This window comes from Mobula hypostoma, chromosome 17 (genome assembly GCF_963921235.1).
Source record: "Mobula hypostoma chromosome 17, sMobHyp1.1, whole genome shotgun sequence".
NCBI lineage: Eukaryota > Metazoa > Chordata > Chondrichthyes > Myliobatiformes > Myliobatidae > Mobula > Mobula hypostoma.
The window spans coordinates 27,813,113-27,836,553 of NC_086113.1; the positions used below are offsets into that span (position 1 = coordinate 27,813,113).

The 23,441-nt window shown below is 40.0% G+C and overlaps 1 protein-coding gene across 4 annotated transcripts in view; it reads left to right on the forward strand.

The window, feature by feature from the left end:
* The window catches only part of LOC134357903 (cadherin-12-like), a 669,532-nt gene that overhangs the window by 637,200 nt on the left and 8,891 nt on the right, over positions 1-23,441 (forward strand). For all 4 annotated transcript variants that reach the window (XM_063069667.1, XM_063069666.1, XM_063069668.1 and 1 more), the window contains 2 exons: positions 2,038-2,159; positions 14,757-14,874. In XM_063069667.1, coding sequence (XP_062925737.1) covers positions 2,038-2,159; positions 14,757-14,874 — 240 coding nt within the window. The remainder of the gene's footprint in view (positions 1-2,037; positions 2,160-14,756; positions 14,875-23,441) is intronic.

Consider the following 23,441-nt stretch of genomic DNA (forward strand, 5'->3'; position numbering starts at 1 on the left):
ATGTGTTGTGTGTTCAGAGATGCTCTTCTGCACACCACTCTTGCAATATGTCATTATTTGAGTAACTGTCATTTTTCTGTCAGCTTGATCGAGTTTCGCCATTCTCCTCTGACCTCTCTCATTAACAAGGTGTCTTCACCCACAGAACTGCCACTCATGGTATATTTTTGCACAATTCTCTGTAAATTTTAGAGACTGTTGTGTGTGAAAATCTCAGAACATCGGGAGTCCCCGAATTACTCAAACCCTCAAACCACCCTGTCAGGCACCAGCAATCATTCCACAGTTAAATTCACGTAGATCACATTTCTTCCCCATTCTAAAGTTTGGTCTGAACAACAAATGAACCTCTTAACCCAGTCTGCATGTTTTGTGCATTGAGTTGCTGCCACATGATTGGCCCCTCAGATATTTGCATTCATGAGCTGGTGTAGAGGTGTACCTAATAAAGTGGCCACTGAGTGTCTGTGTTGACAGGAAGCTACAGACCTGAGGCCTGTCTTTCATTCATCATTTAAAAGCAATCTCTGCCAATAGTGGTATGATTTTGCCCCTGTTCAGCCACTTTTCCTCTTTTTAATGAAGAATATCAGCATACTCAGCACCAGTTTCTTCAGATTACACTGAGATAACCTAACCTCAGAGACATCAACATTCATCGCTAGTTTACAGTTAATGTTTTCCCATATACTAAAGAGATACTGAATGAATAGTTCTTTTTGATTGCCTAGATAAGGTGCATCATATTTCAAATAAATTTGCATATGTATTTACATTTAAATACATTTCAAATAACGTCTGTCAAAATGCCAACCCATGTCCCCAATTACAAACTGAAAAGATACAGTTTTATCCCAGCAGATTGATAGTATAACGCCTATAATAGGTCAACTGAATGACATCAATTCTGCTAATTTGAAGTAAATCTCAAACTTACCATTTCGCAATGCAAAAATATTGCCAAAGGGAATACAGAAGTTCTTTTACCACATCGTTCAGCTGAACTAATATGCAATTTCCCATATCTAAAATAGTACATGAAATCGCCATACAATTTAAAATGATTCCTTATCAACGTTTAAAGCTTTAGTTGGACACAGTTTTTCATATAATGCGAACAAGCTGTCTTGCAGAAAATCTTGTATGTTTTCATTAGACACGCCATGTCTTATTGTGAATTTACGAAATTAAAAAAAATAATGCTGTATTGAAGGATGAGGGAACACACACGAGTCCTCTTAGATGGATCAGAAGTGGAGAGAGGGAGCAATTTCAAGTTCCTGGGTGTCAATATCTCTGAGGATCTAACCTGGTCCCAACACATTGATTCAGCTACAAAGACGGCACATCCACAGCTATACTTCATATGGAGTTTGAGGAGATTTGGTATGTCACCAAAGACACTTGCAAGTTTGTACAGGTGTACCGTGGAGAGCATTCTAACTCACTACACCACAGTCTAGTATGGGGTGGCTACTGCACAGGATTGAAATAAGCTGCAGAGAGTTGTGAACTTAGTCAGCTCCATCATGAGCACTGGCCTCCGTAGTATCCAGGGCATCCTCAAGAGGCGATGCCTCAGAAAGGTGGCATCCATCATTTAGAACCCCTATCACCCAGGTCATGCCTTGTTCTCACTGTTACCATCAAGCAGGAGGTACAGGAGCCTGAAGGCACACACTCAATGATTCAGGAACAGCTTCTTCCCCTCTGCCATCTGATTTCTGAATGGTCATTAAAACCATGAACACTACCTCACTACTTTTATATTTCTATTTTTGCACTTCTTATTTAATTTAGCTATTTAATATACATATACTTGCTGTAATTTACGTATTCTTTTTTGTTATTATGTATTGCATTGTACCGCTGTCACAAAGACAACAAATTTCATGACATATCCCAGTGATATTAAACCTGATTCTGATTCTGAACTGGCAGCTAATTGACAGAAAGTAAGTTCACTTCTGTACAGTTCATATCGATTGATTATTGTTGCTGCTGTTGCCTTTTCATGAAATTTCTTTTGTTTTACAGGCAACCCTGGGTTAGTCAGCAAAGTCCCTGTGACCATTCAGGTTTTAGACGTTAATGAATATGCACCAGAATTCTCAGTGCCTTATGAGACCATGATGTGTGAAAATGCCAAGTCTGGTCAGGTACAGTATCAATGGTGTTGGGGGAGAAACAAAAACTTAAACATGTCATAGTTTGTTAAGGAGTCCAGGCAATAAATAAGACATAGTTAAGAATTACCTGGGTGCTACTGCTTCTTAATCTTTGAGTACAGATCGGTTCAATAAGAGCATGGCAGAAAACAATGCAAGTAGAATTGCTTTCATACTTCGTCTATGTGTACAGATCCAAGGAAATTTTAGGATAATGTGCTAATAAGCAGCACCACATAAGGCCAAACCTAAATGATGGAAGAACTCAATAGGCCAAGCAGCATCTATAGAGGCAATGGATTTCCCACAGATGCTGCTTGAATTCTTTCAGTAGTTTCTTATTTTGCTTCAGAGTCTTACGTCTGCAGTCACATGTGGCACCATATCAGGCCATGTCAACTTATGAAACAGTGAGGGAGGAAGGTAGGGTCGGGGTGTGTAAAATGTGAACAATTGACAGAGGGAATGGGCAGAGCATTATTGGCAGTCACATTTTCCTTGCTAATCTCATTGCCCAAATGCTAATTCCAGTCAGCAGGAGCTGCTGACTCCTCTGTCCATCGTCTCTGACCCAGAAGACAGAGTTAGTGGCAAAAGAGTGAGTTAGTGAGAAAGAAGGATTTAAACAGTTGGGAAGAAAGATCAGTATAAGCAAAATTCCACCAGCAATTCTGACCTCACACTCACCCTCCCACTCCCAAATGAATATTGTTGGCCATAGTGGCAGTAAAGAGGATGGGATATGTGGGCAAACTCTTACTGAAGGGAGAGGAAATCTTCTGTGAGTGGATAGTGCATGTGTTCATTCTTCTCTGAAGACTATTCTGCCACTTTTTCTAGCCAACCATCCGTACCACAGATGAAATCAGTTTGTTAAAATTATGTAATGAGCAATTCCACAATTCTTCTTTAACTGTCCCAGTATATAACAACTGTACACTTTTGCATCCTCCTCCCCATTTCATGTAGCCATCATAATACTATACAGCACTCCCTGAAGTTTTAATTCAAATTCTGCTGTCATACCTGCAGTGCACTGATGCTGCCCAGATTATAATGCCAATGACCACTATGAAGTTAAAAGAAGTTGCTCTGATATCTATAACCAGCAACTTTTGACAGCTAGATTAAAATATAGTTTGCTGTACAAATTTATGCTTGCATTGTACTGGATCATCAGACAAATTAATTTCATTTCACTTCAATTCATGTTTGGTCACTTTGATATTTCATAAATACATGTACTAAATATTAATGTTAGATAGCACTAATTTTGATTTGATCACCTGCTGCCTAGCTAAGTCACATCATTGTTATACATCTCACCTTAACTTTTATGATATGAATGTTAGGTTCAAATATCTAACGGTTGTGTTATTTTTTGTGACATGGGCATTGCCGTAATTGATGAAAGCTTCTGGATAATGAGTGAAAGCAATACAGCTTGTCTGCTCTGCCTTTGGTGTATGTATCTAATTATTTGTACATAGGGAAAATAAATAATGTACCTCCAAATGTACCTAGATTAGAAAGACCCAGATGGCAAATCGGATCCATTGTTACATCTCCAGAAAAGGGACTTCAGGACAGATTGTAACCCCTAACACTAGATGGCGATCTAGGCTGATAAAAATGTGTGCTTCCTATTGTCTGCCCTTACATAATTCTTTTCAGGTTATTTTTAACAATTGTGAAGTCAGAGTAAGGATTATCATCTGTGTTGTAAAGGTGTGCAGCCATTATAAATCATTATTTCATTATACACATTAAATGCAATCTATTCTAACTCACTAGGAGTTATTTTGATGCAGAAAATATATTGTATATTTAATTTTATTTATAGTTCTTTCAGATTTAGCCATTATTTTTCACCCTGACTAAGGAAAGCCTGACCTTTCTAGTACTCACTAATGCACGCTCCAGTTTCTCCTCGGGTCTTGTAGTTGAGGTCTTGAAGAACTTAATGCTTCAATGTGCCTCAATATGCACCAAAGTAAGTTTCACCAACAAATAAAGTTGATTTTAAATGCTTCCTTCCAAGACTAAACATGCACTGTTGAATCCTTACAGAGAAAAACAAAACTGCACTTCTACCAAAAAGAGAAATAGTCACTTGAAGCACCAGTAATATTCCTTTCCTGAGTAGTGAGATGCTGAAGAAAAAAAAACTTTATGCTCCATATATGCTGACATTATCAAAGATTACAGCTCTCTAGTCCAGCCCATACTGAATGAAATTGCCATGGAGAATTATATCCCCTTAATTCCTCACGATAAATGTTCCAGTAACAAGTGATATTGCTCCCGCAATGTTTAGTGACGTCAGGAGCAATGAACTTTCAATTGTCTTCGGCTTGCAAGAGTCCTTGAAGAATAGTTAAAAAAAGATTATTTTTGGCAGCGGGATGTTGAACTCCTGAAGACTGAAATGCTAAAGATGAGAAATAAATAGTACCAGAGCCAACAATGATGAGTATCTTCCAAGGCTACAGATTGATATTTCAATCGGCCAGAAAGCTAAACAGGGAAATGACAGATGTAATTTAAGTCTGATAAGTGTGAGATGCTGGTATGGGGTTGTCTAATAAAGCTAGGGTGCATATTATCAATGATAGGGCTCAGGAAATATTAAGGAGCAAAAGAACTTTGGAGTGCAAGTTTGAAGATCACAGTTAAATAGGTGGTGAAGAAGGCATAAACTTACTTAACTTCATTAATTGAGATGTAAGGCACAAGAGTGGGGAGCTGAGAGGGATGGGGAGGTGAGATGAGGGGGGATGATGATGAAGGTTGGGGGATGGCTGGGTTAAACAGTCAAAATATAATTGGCAAATGGTTGTATTGAATGTAATTTGTTGGTGTTACAATAAAAAATTAATAATAAAAAAAGAAGAGTGGGGAGGTGTTGGTACATCTTTATAAAAATGTTGTTTAGGCTGCGATCTGAATATTGTGTGCTGATCTTATCGCCTGACTATAGGAGATAATGGCCTAAAAAGGGTAAAGATATTCACCATGATATTTTATGAGATGAAATACTTCAGTTATGAAACTAGATAGGCTGAGTTTATTTTCTTTGGAGAGACAAGGCTTTGGTGGATCCTGACACAAAATTGCAGAAGGTGCAAATAAGGCTAAGAAGCTATTTCAAATGGCAGCGGTGTTTAAAGACAAGAGAGTTAGGTGAGCAGCAAGAAGTCTAAAAGGGTTCTGAAAAAAGATTAATTTTTTTTCACCCAGAAGGTACTTTTAATATGGAATACAAGGCCTGCAAAGGCAGTGGGGGCAGATACTCTCACAAGAGTTAAAAAGCAGCCTGTTAGCACTTGGATTGCCAAAGCATGGTAGGGTAGTAAATGGGATTACTATGGTTGAGAGTTTTTCAACCTGAGGTCCATGGTTAATATTGGGGATTTACGGCATAAAAGGGTTGGAAACCCCTGCTAGAAGCACACTTGTATTTAGTGTGCTGCTATGATTCTTTTACTCTCAACAGAGCAATATTTCACAGAAAAGGAAATATCCAGACATGTGTTCAATCCCTTGAATTTGATGTTATCCTTTCTCTTAAAGATTATTTGGACATTATCATACTTGGCAAATGAGTGTTTTACAGAAGGTAATTTGTCAATAGATTGATAAAAATGATGATGTAAGTATATATCATGCTTAATAATGTACACAGGATATTACTGAAGGACTGTAATAGTTAAATATTCAATCGTCAAATAGGTTTCTTTCTTACAGTTTTACATTTAGTAAACTGAATCTGGAAATTTTGCTAGAGGTTCCCGATCTCCAGCAATAACTCATAGTGGGAGATTAACAAAAATGCAAGAAAAATGGACATTTGTTTTCACTCACGCTTGCGTTGAGACTGGAGAATAGGAAGTAGCTTGTTGCTAGGCAACTGACAAGTGCGAGCCTTGATAGCTACATGGGCGGATACCTGGAGCACTTCAAGTGAAACATGGTGCACAACACAGCATTTTATAAAATATACAGCCATTTCTTCAGCATTATGCTTATAAGCTCCTTCACCATCATAAGGTTCAGTGACTCAGAAGCCACTGTTTACCTCCTACATGTCAGCAAAAAAGCTGAATATATATCTGCCTGCTCAGATATTCATTACATCTGCCTGTCATGTGATTGTCATCATCCCATTTTCATACATTCCTGGGTGGCAATATGGCAAACCTTCCATTATTCCTTTTAAAGGCATTGTGAGTCATATCTGGAAAACCAGTTCCACAGATTTAGTATACAGAAATTTAGAGTACTATTACAACTGTCTATGGTATGACAGCAGGCACTACAGAAAGAGGCCCTTTTGTCCAATGAGTCAGCATTGACTATCAAGCACCAGTAATCCCACACTAATTCCACTTATTCTCCCCACTGTCCCATTGACATCCACTCCCATATTTTGCCAACAGCATGAACATTGATTTCTCCAGCTTTCAGTGATATTTCTCCTTCCCCTTTCACTCTTATTCCATTCCCTATACTGGCTCCCCTCTGACCCCTGTCTTCTCTGACCTCTCTCTTCTCCTCAACTGCCTGTCACTTCCCTCAAGTGCCCCTCCTCCTTCCCTTTTTCCCATGGTCCGCTTTCCTCTCCTGTCGTTCTTCTTCCGCCCTTAACTTTTTCTACCTATCACCTCCCAGCTTCTCCCTTCATTCTCCCCCACCCACACACCTTCCCCCTGATCTGGCTTTACCCGTCACCTGCCAGCTTCTACTCCTGCCCCTCCCCAAAAGTTCCTTTTCAGAGCTCTTACCCTGATGAAAGGTCTCAACCCAAAATGTTGACTGTTTATTCCTCTCTGTGACCTGCTGAGTTCTTCCGGTATACTTTAAATGTTGCTTAACACTTTCAGTACATTATTCAATATTTCGATAAATACAAGCTTTATTTTGAGAGTTACCTGCAATACAAATGATTGATGCGCCAACATTTGATGATGGCAATGAAAACCAAAACATCTACAGATGCTGGCAATCTGAAATATAAACAAAATAAATGCTGGAACTACTCAGCAGATTAGGTTGCATCTGACAAAAGAAAAATTAGATTTAACTTTTCAAGTTGAAAGACCTGAATCGTTAATTCTGTTTCTCTTCTACAGATACAGCCTTATTAGCTAAGCATTCCCAGTATTTCCTGTTTTTACATCCATCTTTAATCTATAATGGTGGATGGTAATCCAAAGTAACATTCCTCTCCAGTTCGGGTAATGCAGAGTGATGTTCCTCTCCTTTGACTGTAATGCAGAATAACATCCCTCTCCAGTGATGGTTACCTACAATACAGTTCCCTGTAGATCAAAGATTCAAAGATTCAAGGTACATTTAATATCACTATATGCAGAATACAACTCTGAGAGTCATCTTCCCACAGACATCAACAAAGCAAAAAAAAACATGGATCCCATTCAAAGAAAGACATCAACCTCCCCCACACACCATAAAAAAAACACACGAACAGCAATAAAAAACAATCAAAAAACACTAATCCACAAAAGTCATCAAAAGAGTCCAGGCATATTTGGTTCACCCGAATTCTTAAGTTTATACGAACATAAGAAATAGGAGCAGGAGTAGGCTATCTTGCCCATCGAGCCCTCTCTGGCATTCAATATGATCATGGCTGATCTGGCCATAGACTCATCTCTACCTACCTGCCTTTTTCCCATAACCCTTAATTCCCCTACTCTGCAAAAATCTATCTAAACTTGACATAATTATATTTACTGAGGTAGCCTCCACTGCTTCATTGGGCAGAGAATTCCACAGATTCACCACCCTCTGGTAAAAACAGTTCCTCCTCATCTCAACCCTAAATCTATTCCAACAAATCTTAAGGCAATGGGCCCTACTCCTAGTCTCACCTATCAGTGGAAACAACTTTCCTGCCTCTATCTTATCTGTCTCTTTCGTAATTTTATATATTTCTATAAGATCTCCTTTCATTCTTCTGAATTCCAGTGAGTACAGTCCCAGGCGACTCAATCTCTCCTCATAGTCTAACCCCCTCATCTCTGGAGTCAACCTGGTGAACCTCCTCTGCACACCTTCCAAAGCCAGTATATCCTTCCTCAAGTAAGGAGACCAGAAATGCACGCAGTACTCCAGGTGCGGCCTCACCAGTACTCTGTACAGTTGCAGCATAACCTCGCTCTTAAATTCAATCCTTCTAGCAATGAAGGTCAACATCCTATTTGCCTTCTTGATAGCCTGCTGCACTGTAAACTAACCTTTTGTGATTCGTGCACAAGTTTAGTTCAATCTAGCTCTGTGTCATTCATTATCTGCAATCTGCCCTGATCAAAATCACACAAAATAGCAATAAGAAAAGGAGTGACCAGAGACCAGAAACATATTATAACATGAACTAAAGAGTCCAATCCACAAACTGTGCTGATTAAACCTTGCCCAAGACCCCGGACTCCGGCGCCACCCTCAGACAGCATCAAGGGAGAGAGAGATCACTTGAACACAGGGACCTTGCTCCGGGAGCAGTGGGTGATAATCCAAACTACTTCACCACCCTCTTAAATCTGCATGTGTCATCCAGAGTACACGTTTTGCAGTCAATGGTGGTAATCCAGGGTACTTTTCCTCTACAGACCATTATAAAAGAGCTATCCATAATGATAAGAAGGATGTAGAGTCTTTTGAGAGGGTGAAGAAAATGTTTACTAGGATTTGGCCGGATTGAAATCTATTAGGTATATCTATTAGGTTGGATACACTTGGACTGTTTTCTCGGGAGCCTCAGAGACCGAGGGGTAACCCAATAGAAATTTATAATGTTAAGAGAGGCAGATCGATTAGATAGATAGTCGTTTCCCACAGTGGAAAGATAAAATAGATGTAGTGCCTACTGCTCAATAAAATGGAACGCAAAGTATTTGTAGAGATGGAGTACTTTGCCATCATATCTGACAATGCACTGGACTCAACGAGAAGATCCAAGAAATAAAAGAAAATATATATTCATGATTTAAACAATGACCAGTTAGTTTCTTTTAGTAACTGAAGAGAAATACAGTATGTCAAGTGTGTTAACAATGGCTGTTTTCATTTGTTCAGCAAGAATAAGTGAGTGGAAGTGGGTACTCTACTAGCATAGGCAAGTTTATGTCTTTTCGGAATCACACTTGAAAAGGTGGTGGTGAGCTATCTTTGTGAACCACTATAGACCTTCAAATGAATGAAATTTAATAGTACTATGTGTGCAGAACTCCAGCATTTAGATTCAGTGAGATACTTCCATATCAAAATAATATGCATTGTGTTGGGGAATATAGGTTTAGAAAGTGGAAACTGAATTCCCATGATTCTTCTAGGTTGCAGAGGTACTATTTTTTGGTGGTTTTGAAGAAACTTTGAGGAGGAGGGTTTAGGTTACTACAGTTAACTTTGCAGAAGATGTACACAGGTGAAGGGAATGACCACTTAAGAGTAGTGGATAGATTGCCAATTAACCAGGCTGCTCTATGCTGGAAGATGCTGAACCTTCAGAGTATAGTTGGAATTTCATTCATCTAGCTATGTGGAAAGCTTTCCATTATGCATAAGAGAAAAACAAAAACAAGTTTCTTTATTGTCAGATAGCTGAGAATCTTTCCTTTCATTCCCTTTGATCTGTATTTTGATGAGGATACACTGCCATGCTCAATTATATTTGTGCATTAAACTGAAGGACAATTATTCTTATCTGGCAGTACCGGTAAAACAAAAATGAGTATTGGTGACAAGTGCTCACAGACTAAGTGTCCTTCAGTAACAACAAAACCAGAGTTACAATTAGTAAATCACTCTAATGGGATAAGATTTAATTCAACTTGCACTAAACCTGCTTCAACTTGTTGCATGCCACCTGTTAATGCTTCATGTCCCTCCCAGTTCCTTGGCTACATAAGACCATGACACCACAAGATATAGAAACAGAATTAGGCCATTTCGTCCATTGAGTCTGTCTGCCATTTCATCATGCCTGATCCAATTTTCCTCCCAGTCCCAATCTCCAGCCTTTTCCCTGTATCTCTTCATTCCCTGACCAATCAAGAATCTATCAACCTCTGCCTTAAATATACATAAATATATGGCCTCCAAAACTGCCAATGGCAAAGAATTCTACAGATTCACCACTCTCTGGTGAAAGAAATTCCTTCTCATCTCCTTTCTTAAAGAAATTCCTTCTCATCTTCTTTCTTAAAGACAGTCCCTCTCTTCTGAGGCTGTGTTCTCAGGTCTTAGACTCATCCAGCATAGGAAAAAAACCTGTCCACATCTACTCTATTAAGGCCTTTCACCTTTCAATAGCTTTCAATTAGGTCATCCCCTCACTCTTCTGAATTTTAGTGACGACAGGCCCAGAGCCATCAGATGCTAGGCTTATACTCGTTGGAATTTAGAAGATTGAGGGGGGATTTTATTGAAACGTATAAAATCCTAAAGGGGTTGGGCAGGCTAGATGCAGGAAGATTGTTCCCGATGTTGGGGAAGTCCAGAACGAGGGGTCACAGTTTGAGGATAAAGGGGAAGCCTTTTAAGACCGAGATGAGGAAATACTTCTTCACACAGAGAGTGGTGAATCTGTGGAATTCTCTGCCACAGGAAACAGTTGAGGCCAGTTCATTGGCTATATTTAAGAGGGAGTTAGATATGGCCCTTGTGGCTAGAGGGATCAGGGGGTGTGGAGGGAAGGCTGGTAAAGGGTTCTGAGTTGGATGATCAGCCATGATCATACAGAATGGCGGTGCAGGCTCGAAGGGCCGAATGGCCTACTCCTGCACCTATTTTCTATGTTTCTATGCTCTTCATATGACACACCATTCAATCCTAGAATTATTTTTGTGAACCTCATTTGAAACCTCTCCAGTTTCAGCATATCAATTCCAACATAATGGGCCCAAAACTGCTCACAATTCTCCAAGGCAGGTCTCGCCAGTACTTCATAAAGTCTCAACATAACATCCTTGTTTTTATATTCCAGTCCTCTTGAAATGAATGCTAACACTACATTTGCCTTCCTCACCACAGACTCAACCTGCCAATTAACCTTTAGGGAATACTGCCCAAGGACTCCCAAGTCCCTTTGCATCTTATTTTTTTTGTATTTTCTCTCCACTTAGAAAATAGTCAACCCTTTCATTTCCTCTACCATTGTGCATGCCCAGTCACTTCCCAACACTAAATTCCATCTGCCACTTCTTGCCCACTCTCCTAATCTGTCTAAGTCCTTTTGTAGCCTCTCTATCTCCTCAAAACTACCTGCCCCTCCACCTACCTTCATTTTGTTTGCAAACTTTGCAACAGAGACATCAATTTTATCATTTGAATCATTGACTTATAAGGTAAAAAGAATCAGTCCCAACACAGACCACTGCGGAACACCACAAGTAATGGCAGCCAACCAGTCTTCTGGAATCATTGCAAAATCTAGTGATTCTTGAAAGATCGTTACTAATGCCTCCGAAATCTCTTCAACCACCACTTTCAGAATGCTGGGCTGTACACCATCTGGTCCAGGTGACTTATCTACCTTCAAGCATTTCAGTTTTCCAAGAAACTTCTCTCTCGTAATTGTAACTTCACACACTTCACACCCCATAACACTTGGAATTTCCACCATTCTGCTAGTGTTTTCTGCAGTGAAGACTGACACAAAATAATTATTCAGTTCATCCAACATTTCATTGTCCCTCATTAATACCTCTCCCACATCATTTTCCAGTGGTCTGATATCCAACTTTGCCTCTCTTTTACCCTTTATGTATTTGAAGAAACTTTAGGCATCCTCTTTAATATTATTCTCAAGCTTACTTTTGTTTTCGATCTTTACGTTCTTAATCACTTTTTAGATGCCTTCCGTTGGTTTTTAAAAGTTCCCAATCCTCTAACTTCCCACTAATTTTTGGTCTATTACATGTCCTCTCTTTGCCTTTAATGTTTACTTTGACTTCTCTTGTTAGCTACAGTTGTATCATCTTGCCTTTAGAATACTTCTTCCTCTTCAGGATGTATATATCATGTGCCTTCTGAATTGCTCTGCCATCAACTTTGTCAGTGTTCTGTTCCAATCAATTCTGGCCAGCTCTTCTCTTCTGCCTCTGACATTCCCTTTATTCCACTGTAATATTGATACATCTGACTTTAGCTTCTCCTAGTCAAATATCAGGGTGAATTCAATCATATTATGATCACTTGTTCCTGAGGGTTATTTTACCTTAAGCTGTCTATTCAATTCGGGTTCATTGTACAACACCTAGTCCAGAATAGCTGATCCCCTAATGGGTTCAACCAAGAGTTGCTCTAAGAAGCCATCTTGTAGGCTTTCTAGAAGTTCCCCCTCTTGGAATCCCGCACCAACCCGATTTTCCCAATCTACCTGCATATTGAAATTCCTCATGAATGTTGTAACATTGCCATGTTGGCATGCAATTTCTATCTCCCATTGTAATTTGTAGGCCACATCCGTATTATTGTTTGGTGGGAGGTCTGTATTCAACTACCATCAGAGCCTTTTCCCCTCGCAGTTCCTTAGATCTATCCACAATGATTCAAAACACCTTCCAATCCTATGTCACCTCTTTCTAATGATTTGATTTCATTTTTTACCAACAGAGAAATTTCACCCCTCTGTCTTCCTGCCTGTGCTTCTTATACAAGGTGTATCCTTGGACATTAAGCTCCCTGCTATAATCATCTTCCGGGCATGATTCAGTGAGGCCTACAACATCATATCTTCCAGCCTGAAACTGTGCTCTAAGTTTATCTACCTTATTCTGTATACTGCGCACATTCAAATATAACACCTCCAGTCCTGTGTTCACCCTTTTTGATTTTTTCTGCTTTTCACATTGTAACTCATCATGGTGACTGCAACATTGCCCTATCAAAAGCCTTTCCTCACTACACATTGCCTCTGTTTGTAAACCAGCTACTTTGTCTTCAGCACTATCATCTGCCTTTCCTATGCTACTTTTTGCATTGAGATATATGCAGCTCAGGGCACGAGTTGCACCATGTTCAACATTTTGCTTCTTAACTTGGTCTGTGGATTCCCAACATCTGCTCCCACAACCTCTCCATTAACTGTTCTGGCACTCTGATTCCCATCCCTCTGAAACTCTAGTTTAAACCCTGTGGTGCAGCATTAACAAACCTTCCTGCTAAGACATTACTCCATCTCCAGTTCAGGTACAAATCATCCCTTCTGTACAGGTCTCACTTTCTCCAGAGGAGAGCCCAATAATCCACAAATCTTATGCCCTCCCTCCTACACCAACACCTTAGGAACATCTAATCTTCCTATCGCTGGTTTCACTAGCAAGTGACAGGGGTAGCAATCCCAAGATTACAACCCTGGAGGTTTTGCCCTTTAACTTAGCACCTAACTCCCTGAACTCTCTTTGTCACTTGTCCAACCCATGTCATTGGTACCTACATAGACCACGACCTCTGGCTGTTCACCCTCTCACTTAAGAGTGCAGAGGACTCAATCCAAGATGTCTGGGGCCCCAGCACCCATGAGGCAACATATCATCTGGCAATCTCACAGAAACTCCTGTCCTTTCCTCTAACTAACAAATCTCCTTTCACCACAAAATGCCTTTTTCTCCCTCGTCCCTTTTGAGTCATAGAGCAGGACTCAGTCACTGTGATATTCCTCAGTTTGGTCAAACCCCTGCCCCTACCCCCCACCCCAAATAGTATCCAAAGTGATATACCTGTTGTTGAGGGGATGGCCACTGTGGTACTCTGCACTGGCTCCTTAACCCCTTCCCTTCGAGGCTGTCACCCAATTTCCTGTGCTCCGCGCCTTGGGTGTATCTAGCTCTCTATATATCTATCTCCCCTTCAGCCTGTTGAGTGATCCGGACTTCATCCAGTTCCAGCTTCGACTCCTTAAAGCAGAGTGTTATAAGCTGTAGCTGGATCTACTTCTCACAGTGGTAGTCGTCAGGGACACTGGAAGTCTCCTTATCTTCCTGCATCCTATTAGAGGAGTGTTTCACTATCTTGCCTGGCATCTCTACTGTCATAGCTGAACAGATATAAAGAAGGAAAGGGGGGAAAGAAAACTTAACCTTGAGCTTAAAGAGAAAGTTGTTTAAAGCTCAGAAGAACATTTGAGATGACATTATTAACTTTGAATGCATTTGTCAGGCATATGCAGAAAATCGAGTAAATACTGTTAAGAAATGTTGTGTCTCATAAACTACCACCCACCCTGTCAAGTACCATAATCTGTGTTAGTGTTGGTGGACCCCACGTCGGCCTATCAGTCACCTTAGAATGCACTGACCTGCAGTGGATCAAGTTAACTTCAAACTCAATGGGCTTCCTGAGAAGAATGCTTTGTTAAATTACCTTAGATGATGAGCATTTTATTGTTTCCAGACATCAGAAAGATAAACCTTCACAACCGTGACAACATGGCAATTATTTGTTGACTATTCAGTCAGGAGCCTGTTACTTGTTTACATAGAAACAGATGTGTGCAGCTCCTGTTTGTTGCTTGGGGATGAAATTTATACTAAATTACCAATGATCTTGCTGTGATTCTTTCAGGTAATTATGACAATCAGCGCTGAGGACAAAGACCTGCCACCCACAGCTCCACAATTTCACTTCAGGCTGTCACCGGAGGACGATACAAATCCAAACTTCACCATTCAAGACAATGGAAGTAAGATATGCTTTCTATTCTATCTCCTCTCTTTCTTCAAAAGTGACAGGCAATTTCCTACAGAATTCTCTTCAACCTAATTATTTAAAGCCATTTTGTGTCATGTACTTGACTAGTCATAGCAATACAAATAACTATGCTTTCAAAATTGTGACAGGCTTTACTTGTGTAATCATCTCGCCACAATTTGATCCCTTTACAAGCAGATTTTGGAGCTACAGATACTTGAAAAACTTTCTGCACTTTCTTTGTGCAGACTGCTGCTGCTACAGAAAATATTGTTTATGTATTATTTCTCCATTGCAATGGTTGCTACACTTCCAAAAGTCTTAATTGATCATGCAGTGCTTTGGGCTACACAGATACCACGATGGCAGTACCAAAACAGAAATATTTTGTTTGCAAGTCTTTGTTTTCATTTACTCCTACTATATGATAATACAGTTTTGGATGCCATTTTCTCAGGATATTCTGTGCACTTAAAATTATATTATCTAATATTGCTACTCGAAACTGAGAATAGATATTTCGTTTCCTCGCACATTACAGAGATGTACGGTGAGGGTTAGTGAGATGTGGGTATGCTATGTCAGCACTGAAAGTTTCGGGACACTTGTGGGCTGCCACTGACATAATCCTTTTTGAGTTCATTTGGACACATCAGATGTTTTACTGTATGTTTTGAATTTAATTGACTTTACTTCTTACATCCTTCACATACATGAGGAGTGAAAATCTTTACGTTCCATCTCAATCTAAATGTGCAATGTGCAATTTATAGTAATTTGTAATAAATAGTATGTACAATAGGACAGTCAATATAGCATAGAAATACAATTGTATCAGCGTGAATTAATCAGTTTGATGGCCTGGAGGAAGAAACTGTCCCAGAGCCCTTTGTTCCTGGCTTTTTTGTGGTACCATTTCCCAGATGGGAGCAGCTGGAACAGCTTGTGTTTGGGATGACTCAGGTCCCTAATGATCCTTCAGGCCCCTTTTATGCACCTGTCTCTGTAAATGTCCTGAATAGTGGGAATTTCACATCTATAGATGCGCTGGAAGTACAGTTCCCATACCAGGCAGTGATGCAGCCAGTCAGGATGCTCTCAATTGCGCTCCTGTAGTAAGTCCTTAGGATCTGGGGACCCATACCAAACTCCTTCTACCATCTGAGGTGAAAGGGGCACTGCTGTGCTTTTTTGCCAGTAGGCACAGAGCACATGAGATCCTCAGAGATTTGTATGCCAAGGAACTTAAAGCTGTTCACCCTCTCAACACCAGATCCATTGATGATAATAGGTGTGAGCCTGTCTCGATTCCTCATGTAGTCCACAACCAGCTCCCTTGTTTTTGCAACACTGAGGGAGGGGTTGTTTTTCCTGACACCACTGTGTCAGGGTGATGGCTTCTTTCCTGTAGACTACCTCGTTATTATTTGAGATTAGGCCTATCTATGTAGTATCGTCAGCAAATTTAATTAGCAGATTGGAGCTGTGAGTGGCGACACAGTCATGGGTACACAGAGAGTAAAGGAGGAGGCTTAGGACACAGTCATGAGGGCCACCTATGTTGAGGGTCAGAGGGACTGAGGTGAGGGAGCCCACTCTTACTGCGTGCAGGGATCTGACAGGAAGTCCAGCATCCAGCTGCAACAGGCAGGGTGTAGGCCGGGGTCTTGATGTACATGTGACAATGAAGCAGATTTTTATCTTTATTTATTTATCTGTCATATGAGCATACAAGAGAGATGACACTACTGGGGGCTGCTTGATAGCCAGCATAGCCTGTTATGAGGCATGTTTCTCTGTCCCCCTCCTTGCTCATTATTCCTGTACTTATGTCTGCTGAATGAACTGATAGTTGCTATTAGATACTTAATCTATTGAAAATTATTTGACCACATTGTACTGTAAATCAACCGGTGGTCATTGTTTCAGATAAACCTCTACGGATACTTTATAACCTAACTATGTGTTCTAGTTATTATAGCTCTGTTAAAGCATTTCACAGTTGAAACTGTATGATGCAAAGTTAGTAAGCCCTAAAGTAATACAACATTCATTAACATATCTGACAGAACAATTGTATATATAAAGATGTTTATTGTTAATATGAAACCATGTGATCGGAACTGTTTCCTTTTGATGACCATAAAACCATAATACACAGGAGCAGAATTAGGACATTTGGCCCATCGAGTTTTCTCCACCATCTCATCATGGCTGATGTATTTTTCCTCTCAGCCTCAATGCTGTGCCTTCCCACCACTGTATTTCTTCATGCCCTGACCAATCAAGAATCTATCAATCTCTATCTTAAATATGCATAAAGACTTAGCCTCCGCAGCTGCCAGCAACAATGAATTCCACAACTTTACTACTCTCGTACTAAAGAAATTCTTTCTCATTTCCTTTCCCCTCTATTCAGAGGCTGTGTTCTCTGGTCTTAGACGCTTCCCTCTCCACAGTCACTCTATCAAGGTCTTTCACCATTCGATAGGTTTCAACGAGGTTGCCCCTCGTTCTTCTGAATTCCAGTGAATGCAGGCCCAGAGCCATCCATCACACGCTCTTTATATGACAAGACACTCAATCCTGGAATCATTTTCAGGAGCCTCCTTTGAACCCCTCTACAGTTTCAGCACATCCTTTCTAAGGTAAAGGGCCCAAAACTGCTCACAATATTCCAGGTGAGGCCTCACCAGTTTTTTATAAAGCCTCAACATTACCTGCTTGCTTTTATATTCTAATCCTCTTGAAATGAATGCTAACATTGCATTTGCCTTCCTCACCACAAATTCAATCTCCAAAATAATCTTTAGGGAATCCTGCACGAGGATCCGAAAATCCCCTTGTGCCTCAGATTTTGTATTTCCTCTTCATGAATTAAATAGTCGACCCTTTCATTTCCTCTACCAAAGTGTATGACCATACATTTCTTGTCACTCCTTTGCCCATTCTCCTAATCTCTCTGTCCTTCTGTAGCCTTCCTATTTCCTCAGAACTACCTGCCCTCCACCTATCTTCGTATTGCCTTTGGAACATGGCACATTTGTAATCTTCACACACAGTTCCCATAGCCTGCAAACATAGGAATCTATTTGAAATAAAGTTGTCCAAACATACTGCAGAACACACTCCTTCACTTTCTACTGAAGAAGAAGGTGCAGAATATCAGACATCTCCGAAACTTGCTGGAGGGAGACAGCTCTGCTTTTATACTGTAATTTCTGCTGTGTAGGCATTGTTAGAAGAACCAATGACAAGGCTGTGGAAAGGTCTATGAAAGTTTCATCTGTCCTAGCAGGGGAAACAGAAACATGGAAATTAAAAGCAGGAGTAGCCCATTTGGGCCTTTGAGCCTGTTCAGTGCTTCAATAAAATCATGGCTGAATATCTCTCTCAATATTATAATTCTGTTTTATCTTCATGTCCTTTGATGCCATTTTATTCAAAAAAAATTATATCCTTAAATAAGGTCATCACTTTCTAAATGAAGAAATTTCATCTTTAAATTTAAGTTCAAGATGTCTTATTCTCAAACCTGAGATGGTGACCCTCATTCAGTATGCAGCATTCTGCCAGAGGAAGTCTGGTGAAGCTTTGTTGCACTTCCTCTATGACAAATATGTCTTATATAGATAAGGAGGGCAAAAAGCATTGAATATTCCAGGTGTGGTCTCACCAGGATCCTGTATAATTGTAGTAAGACATTATTTGCGCCTCTGCTCAAAATCTTTTGTCAACATGGTATTAGCATTTTTAATTGATTGCTGCAAGTTTGATTTCAATTACCAGTGTGCAAGAACACTCAGGTGTCTTTGTACAGTGACAATTCCCAGTCTAACTCAGGATAAATTATGGGCCGGCATTCTACTTTTTATACCAAAATGATGGATAACTCAGGAACCTGTGCGTGAAAACTTGTCCTCCAGAAAGCTAGTTGTTATACATTTATTTACAGTATATCATATATTTATTATTTAGTTCTTCACCCTCCACCCCAGCAAGCTCTTTCCATTCTCGAAAAATGAAGTCTTACAACATTTTCTATAGATAGCATATTTTCAAGATGTTAGTCTTTAAGAGGGGAACTTCTGTACTTCAAGTAAATTGTGAGTAAGTCTGAAGTGTTACTAATGGATAGAAATATTTTGCCAGAATCCCATCTGCTATTCACTTCAGCAGCAAGTATGTCCCAACAGGTTTTTGAAATCCAACTTCCATATCCTTATGCCATCAATTAGAAAAGAAAACCTCTGCATACAAGTTGAATTGCACTGCCTCTAATCCATTCGAGAGATATCGATAACATGTACTTCAAAGATAGAATGCGTTGTGCTGATGTGGTTGTTTAGTGCATTTACTCAATCGACTGAGGATTAATGTTTGAGTAATTCGGTTTGACCCACACTTATTATGGATTAGCATTAAAAATCATCAATAGCTTTTCAATAAAATGTTACCTTTTCATTAATGGGTCAGTCAAATTCAGAGATATTTTATTGAAGCATGGAAGTTGCAGGATCAAGTATTAAACACAATGCTGGAGAAACCCAGCTGCTCTGACAAGTCAGAAAAGAATTAACTGCCAATGTTTTGGACCAAGAACCCTTGTCAGGACTGGAAAGGAAGAGGGAAGAAGCCGCAATAAGAAGGTGGGGAGCGGAAGTAGTACAAGTTGGAAGGTGAAGCCAGGTGAGGGGGAAGAAAGGTGGGATGGGAAGGTGATGAAGTAAGAAGCTGGGAGGTGATAGGTGGAAAAAGCTGGAGAAAAAGGAATAAGATAGGAGAGGAGAGTAGACCATGGGAGAAAGGGAAGGTGAAGGGGCACCAGGAGGGAGTGATAGGCAGTTGAGGAGAAGGGAAGAGATAAAATGGGAGCCAGAGTGGGGACTGGAAGGAGAGGGGAGGGGGAAAATTTACCAGAAGTTAGAGAAATCATTGCTCATGCTATTTAGGTTGGAAGCTACCCAGACAGAATATGAGGTTCTATCTTCCAATAGAGAGTGGCCTCGTCGAGGCAGAAGAAGAGGCATGGACTGACACGTTGGAATGGGAATGTAGATGGGAATCAAAACGGTTGGCCACTGGGAAATTCTCTGTTTTGTGCACGGAGCAAGGGGCTTGATGAAGCGGTATTCCAATCTACATCAGGTTCATCAATATAGAGGTCCTTTATCAGAGCACCGGATAGAGTAGATGACACCAACAGATTTGCAAGTAAAATGTTGCCTCCTCTGAAAGGAATCTTTGGAACCCTGACTGTAGATGAGGAAGAGATAGATGGGCAGTTGTAGCACTTTCTCTGCTTTTAGGGATAAGTGCCAGGAGGGAGATTAGTGGGGAGGGATAAGGGAAACACGGAGGGAGAAATCCCTGTGGAATGCAGAGACTTATGGGGAGGTAAAGATATGTTTGGTGGTATGATCCCTTTGAAGATTGTGGAAGTTGTGAAAATGATGTGCTTCATGCAGAGGCTCAAGGGGTGGGAGGTGCAGACAAATGGAACGCTATCCAATTTAAGGTGGTGGGAAGATAGGGTGAGGGTGGATGTCTGGGAAACGGAGGAGATGTGTGTGAGGCTGGCATAAATGATGGAGGAAGGGAAACACCATTCTTTGAAGAAGAAGGACATTTCTGATGCTCTGGAAAAAAAAGCCTCATCCTTGGAACAGATGCGGCAGAGACAAAGGAACTGAGAAAAAAGGAATGACATTTTTACAGGAAACAGAGTGGGAAGAGGTATAGTCAAAATAGCCATGGGAGATTTATGAAAGATTTGTGTCTTTCTTCTGTTCTTTGCAATGCTGAATCTCTTTGCAAAAATAGGTGCATCAACAGCCAGAATCCTTTGAGCTAAATATTTGGAGACAACTTTGACTTAATTCTGCCACCTCAAAGCTCCAGTACTCAGATTGTGGTCAATCTGACCTTGGAGGTGTCTGCTTGCCATTTGCTCATTCTCCTTGTGATGTGGAGATTTCCTTAGGGTGCTCCAGTTTCCTCCCACATGCCAAAGCCATGATGATTAATAACTTAATTCTTCTGAACTGCTGTTTGAAAATGGTGGCTTGAGAATTGATGGTAGTGGGGTGATATGTTGTGAGGAGGGCATTTGGAATGGGAGGAGTTGATGGGGATGTGAGAGGAAAATCGGTCACGGTAGCTGCTCATCCTGGTTTTGGTTAACTGAAGGGCCAGTTACAATGCTGGAAGTATCTGTAACTAGTATTCAGTGAGAAAGATTGGAGAGTTATAAATGTATGCAGGTCCTCCAGTTTATCCCAAGATTCCAGTCCTGTGAACTGTTCATAGCTCAGATAGTATGAAACATAACTACAAACCACGTTTACACATGGAACAAGGTGCCTGCAGACTTGCAGCAACTGCCAAATTCTACCTGTCACTTAACCTAAAACTTGATTGTATATGCTGTTCATGATATGATATAGTAGGACTGCAGAGCTCAGAAATATTGGGTCTTATATTTCCTCTGGTTTACAAGCACCTTTGCCTAGCAGTGAACCATGAAGAACTGGGCATTGCCTGAGGAGGTTTTGTTTGTACTTTCTCTAGAAACGATGCAACTGTGGTTCTCATTATTTCAGGAGTCACGGTCTGGAAACAGAGCGATGTTTATTTTAAGAAAGAAATTAATTATTTGGTGAACAGTTGATACCTTCCCAATATTTCTGCAAAGAAATAGAAATCATGTTCAGAAGGTAGCTAGCTCACCAGATTCACACTTTGAAGAATAAGGAGATGAAAGGTTATCACAGGTAGATGAAAGTGTGTCACCAAGATCAGTATTAAATTAGCCATGATTTTATTAAATGATGGAGTGGATTCAAGGGCTAGGGGCTAGTTCTGCTCTTCTTCTTAACTTATACGTTTTTATATTTGTAAGGTTGTCATTTCAAAGTCACATTTCAGTGCTTTGAGTTTGAAGTCCAGGCTAACAATCTAATTCAGCACCATGGGAGCAGTACCCTACACTGCTGAAGTACTTCCTTTCAGACAATATCAAGGCTCCCTCTGCCCTCTGGGTAGATCCAGGTTCATGTTTGAAGAAGAGCAGGGCTGTTTATTATTACCGATGTCTGGGTCCATAACTATTCTGTATTCAAGTTCCCAAAAGAAAGGAGTACTTCATTGTATTCATCTTTTGCTGTTCGTGAAGCTTATTGTGCACAATTGTCTGCAATTTTTTTTTATGTCACGACAGTGACTGGACTCCATCGGCTGGAAATCTCTTTCGAATATCTATAGGTTGTGAAAAAGGATATCAGATACATGTTTATTTCTTTAAATATGTTATGAATAAACACTAAGTAAAAATGACAATGATATTTTACTAATAAAAGTAAATTAAATATTCCTGTTGGGATTCAGCTTACTGAAGTCAAGAGTTTAAGTAAAACTCAGTTAAGTAATTATACTTTCTCTTTCTATCAAAACTTACTTGAGCTAACATAGTGATTAGTATATCAAAATAAAATTTTGATAACTTGTCTCTCTGTAATCATTAGAACTAAATGAACATGTATAGCCACATCATATTTTTCCAATCCTCTTATTATATACAAAATACTTGAATCTTTAAAGCCCGGTTGAAACCTAGAAATGTTTCATAAAGATTCCTTGCAAAAGACCAGAATGTTATTGTGGACTCAGAAACCATACAATGCTTTACCATATACGACACATCATTTTCCATTCTATTACTCACTAGTTATGCTCAGTTAGTAAAGAACGGGCAGCAAGGTAGCAGAGTAGTTAATTTAATGTTATTACAATGCCAGCGATCAGGATTTATTTCCATTGCTAACTGTAAGACATTTTTAAGTTCTCACTCTGACCACATGTATTTCTTCTGGGTATTCTAGTTTTCTCTCATACTCCAAAGTAGGTTAGTAAGCTAATTGGTCACATGGATCTAATTGGGTGGCATGGACTCATTGCATTGGGTCATTAAGTCTGTGTTGTATCTCTAAATAAATGAATTATCACACACAGACCAATCTGCTTTAGTATTAGCTCTTAAATTTCGGAGATTACTTACAACCATTCAGTGTTCCAGTGGTTTTCTCACACCTCTGCTGGAAACATTCACTGTGTTAGAACAGTTTTGACAGATTAGGAAGAAAAGAAAGGCCTGCATCTATATAGCTAATGCAAAGGAGCAACATAGTGTATGCAGTTCTTTAGTTGGGTGTTCTCAATTGTAAAGCAAAGCAGTACAGCGGTAATTTGTTACCAATCAGCTTAAAAATAACCGCAAACATCTATATAGATAGATGAAGGAATATTGGGCAGTGATAATGGAACAAAAACAAGGTATTAGAAGAACTCAGCAATCAGGCAACAACTGTAGAGAGAAATTGATGTTTCTGGTCATCTGGCCAAGACCCCTTCATCTTGACTTAGTTCTTCCTTTAGCTTTTTTTTTGCTGCAGATTCCAACATGTGACCCTCTCGCTCTTCTTTGAAAACTAAACAAGGATTGCATTCTGTGCAATTGTAAAAGATGGGTGTTTAACTCCCGACATATCACACTTCCAACAG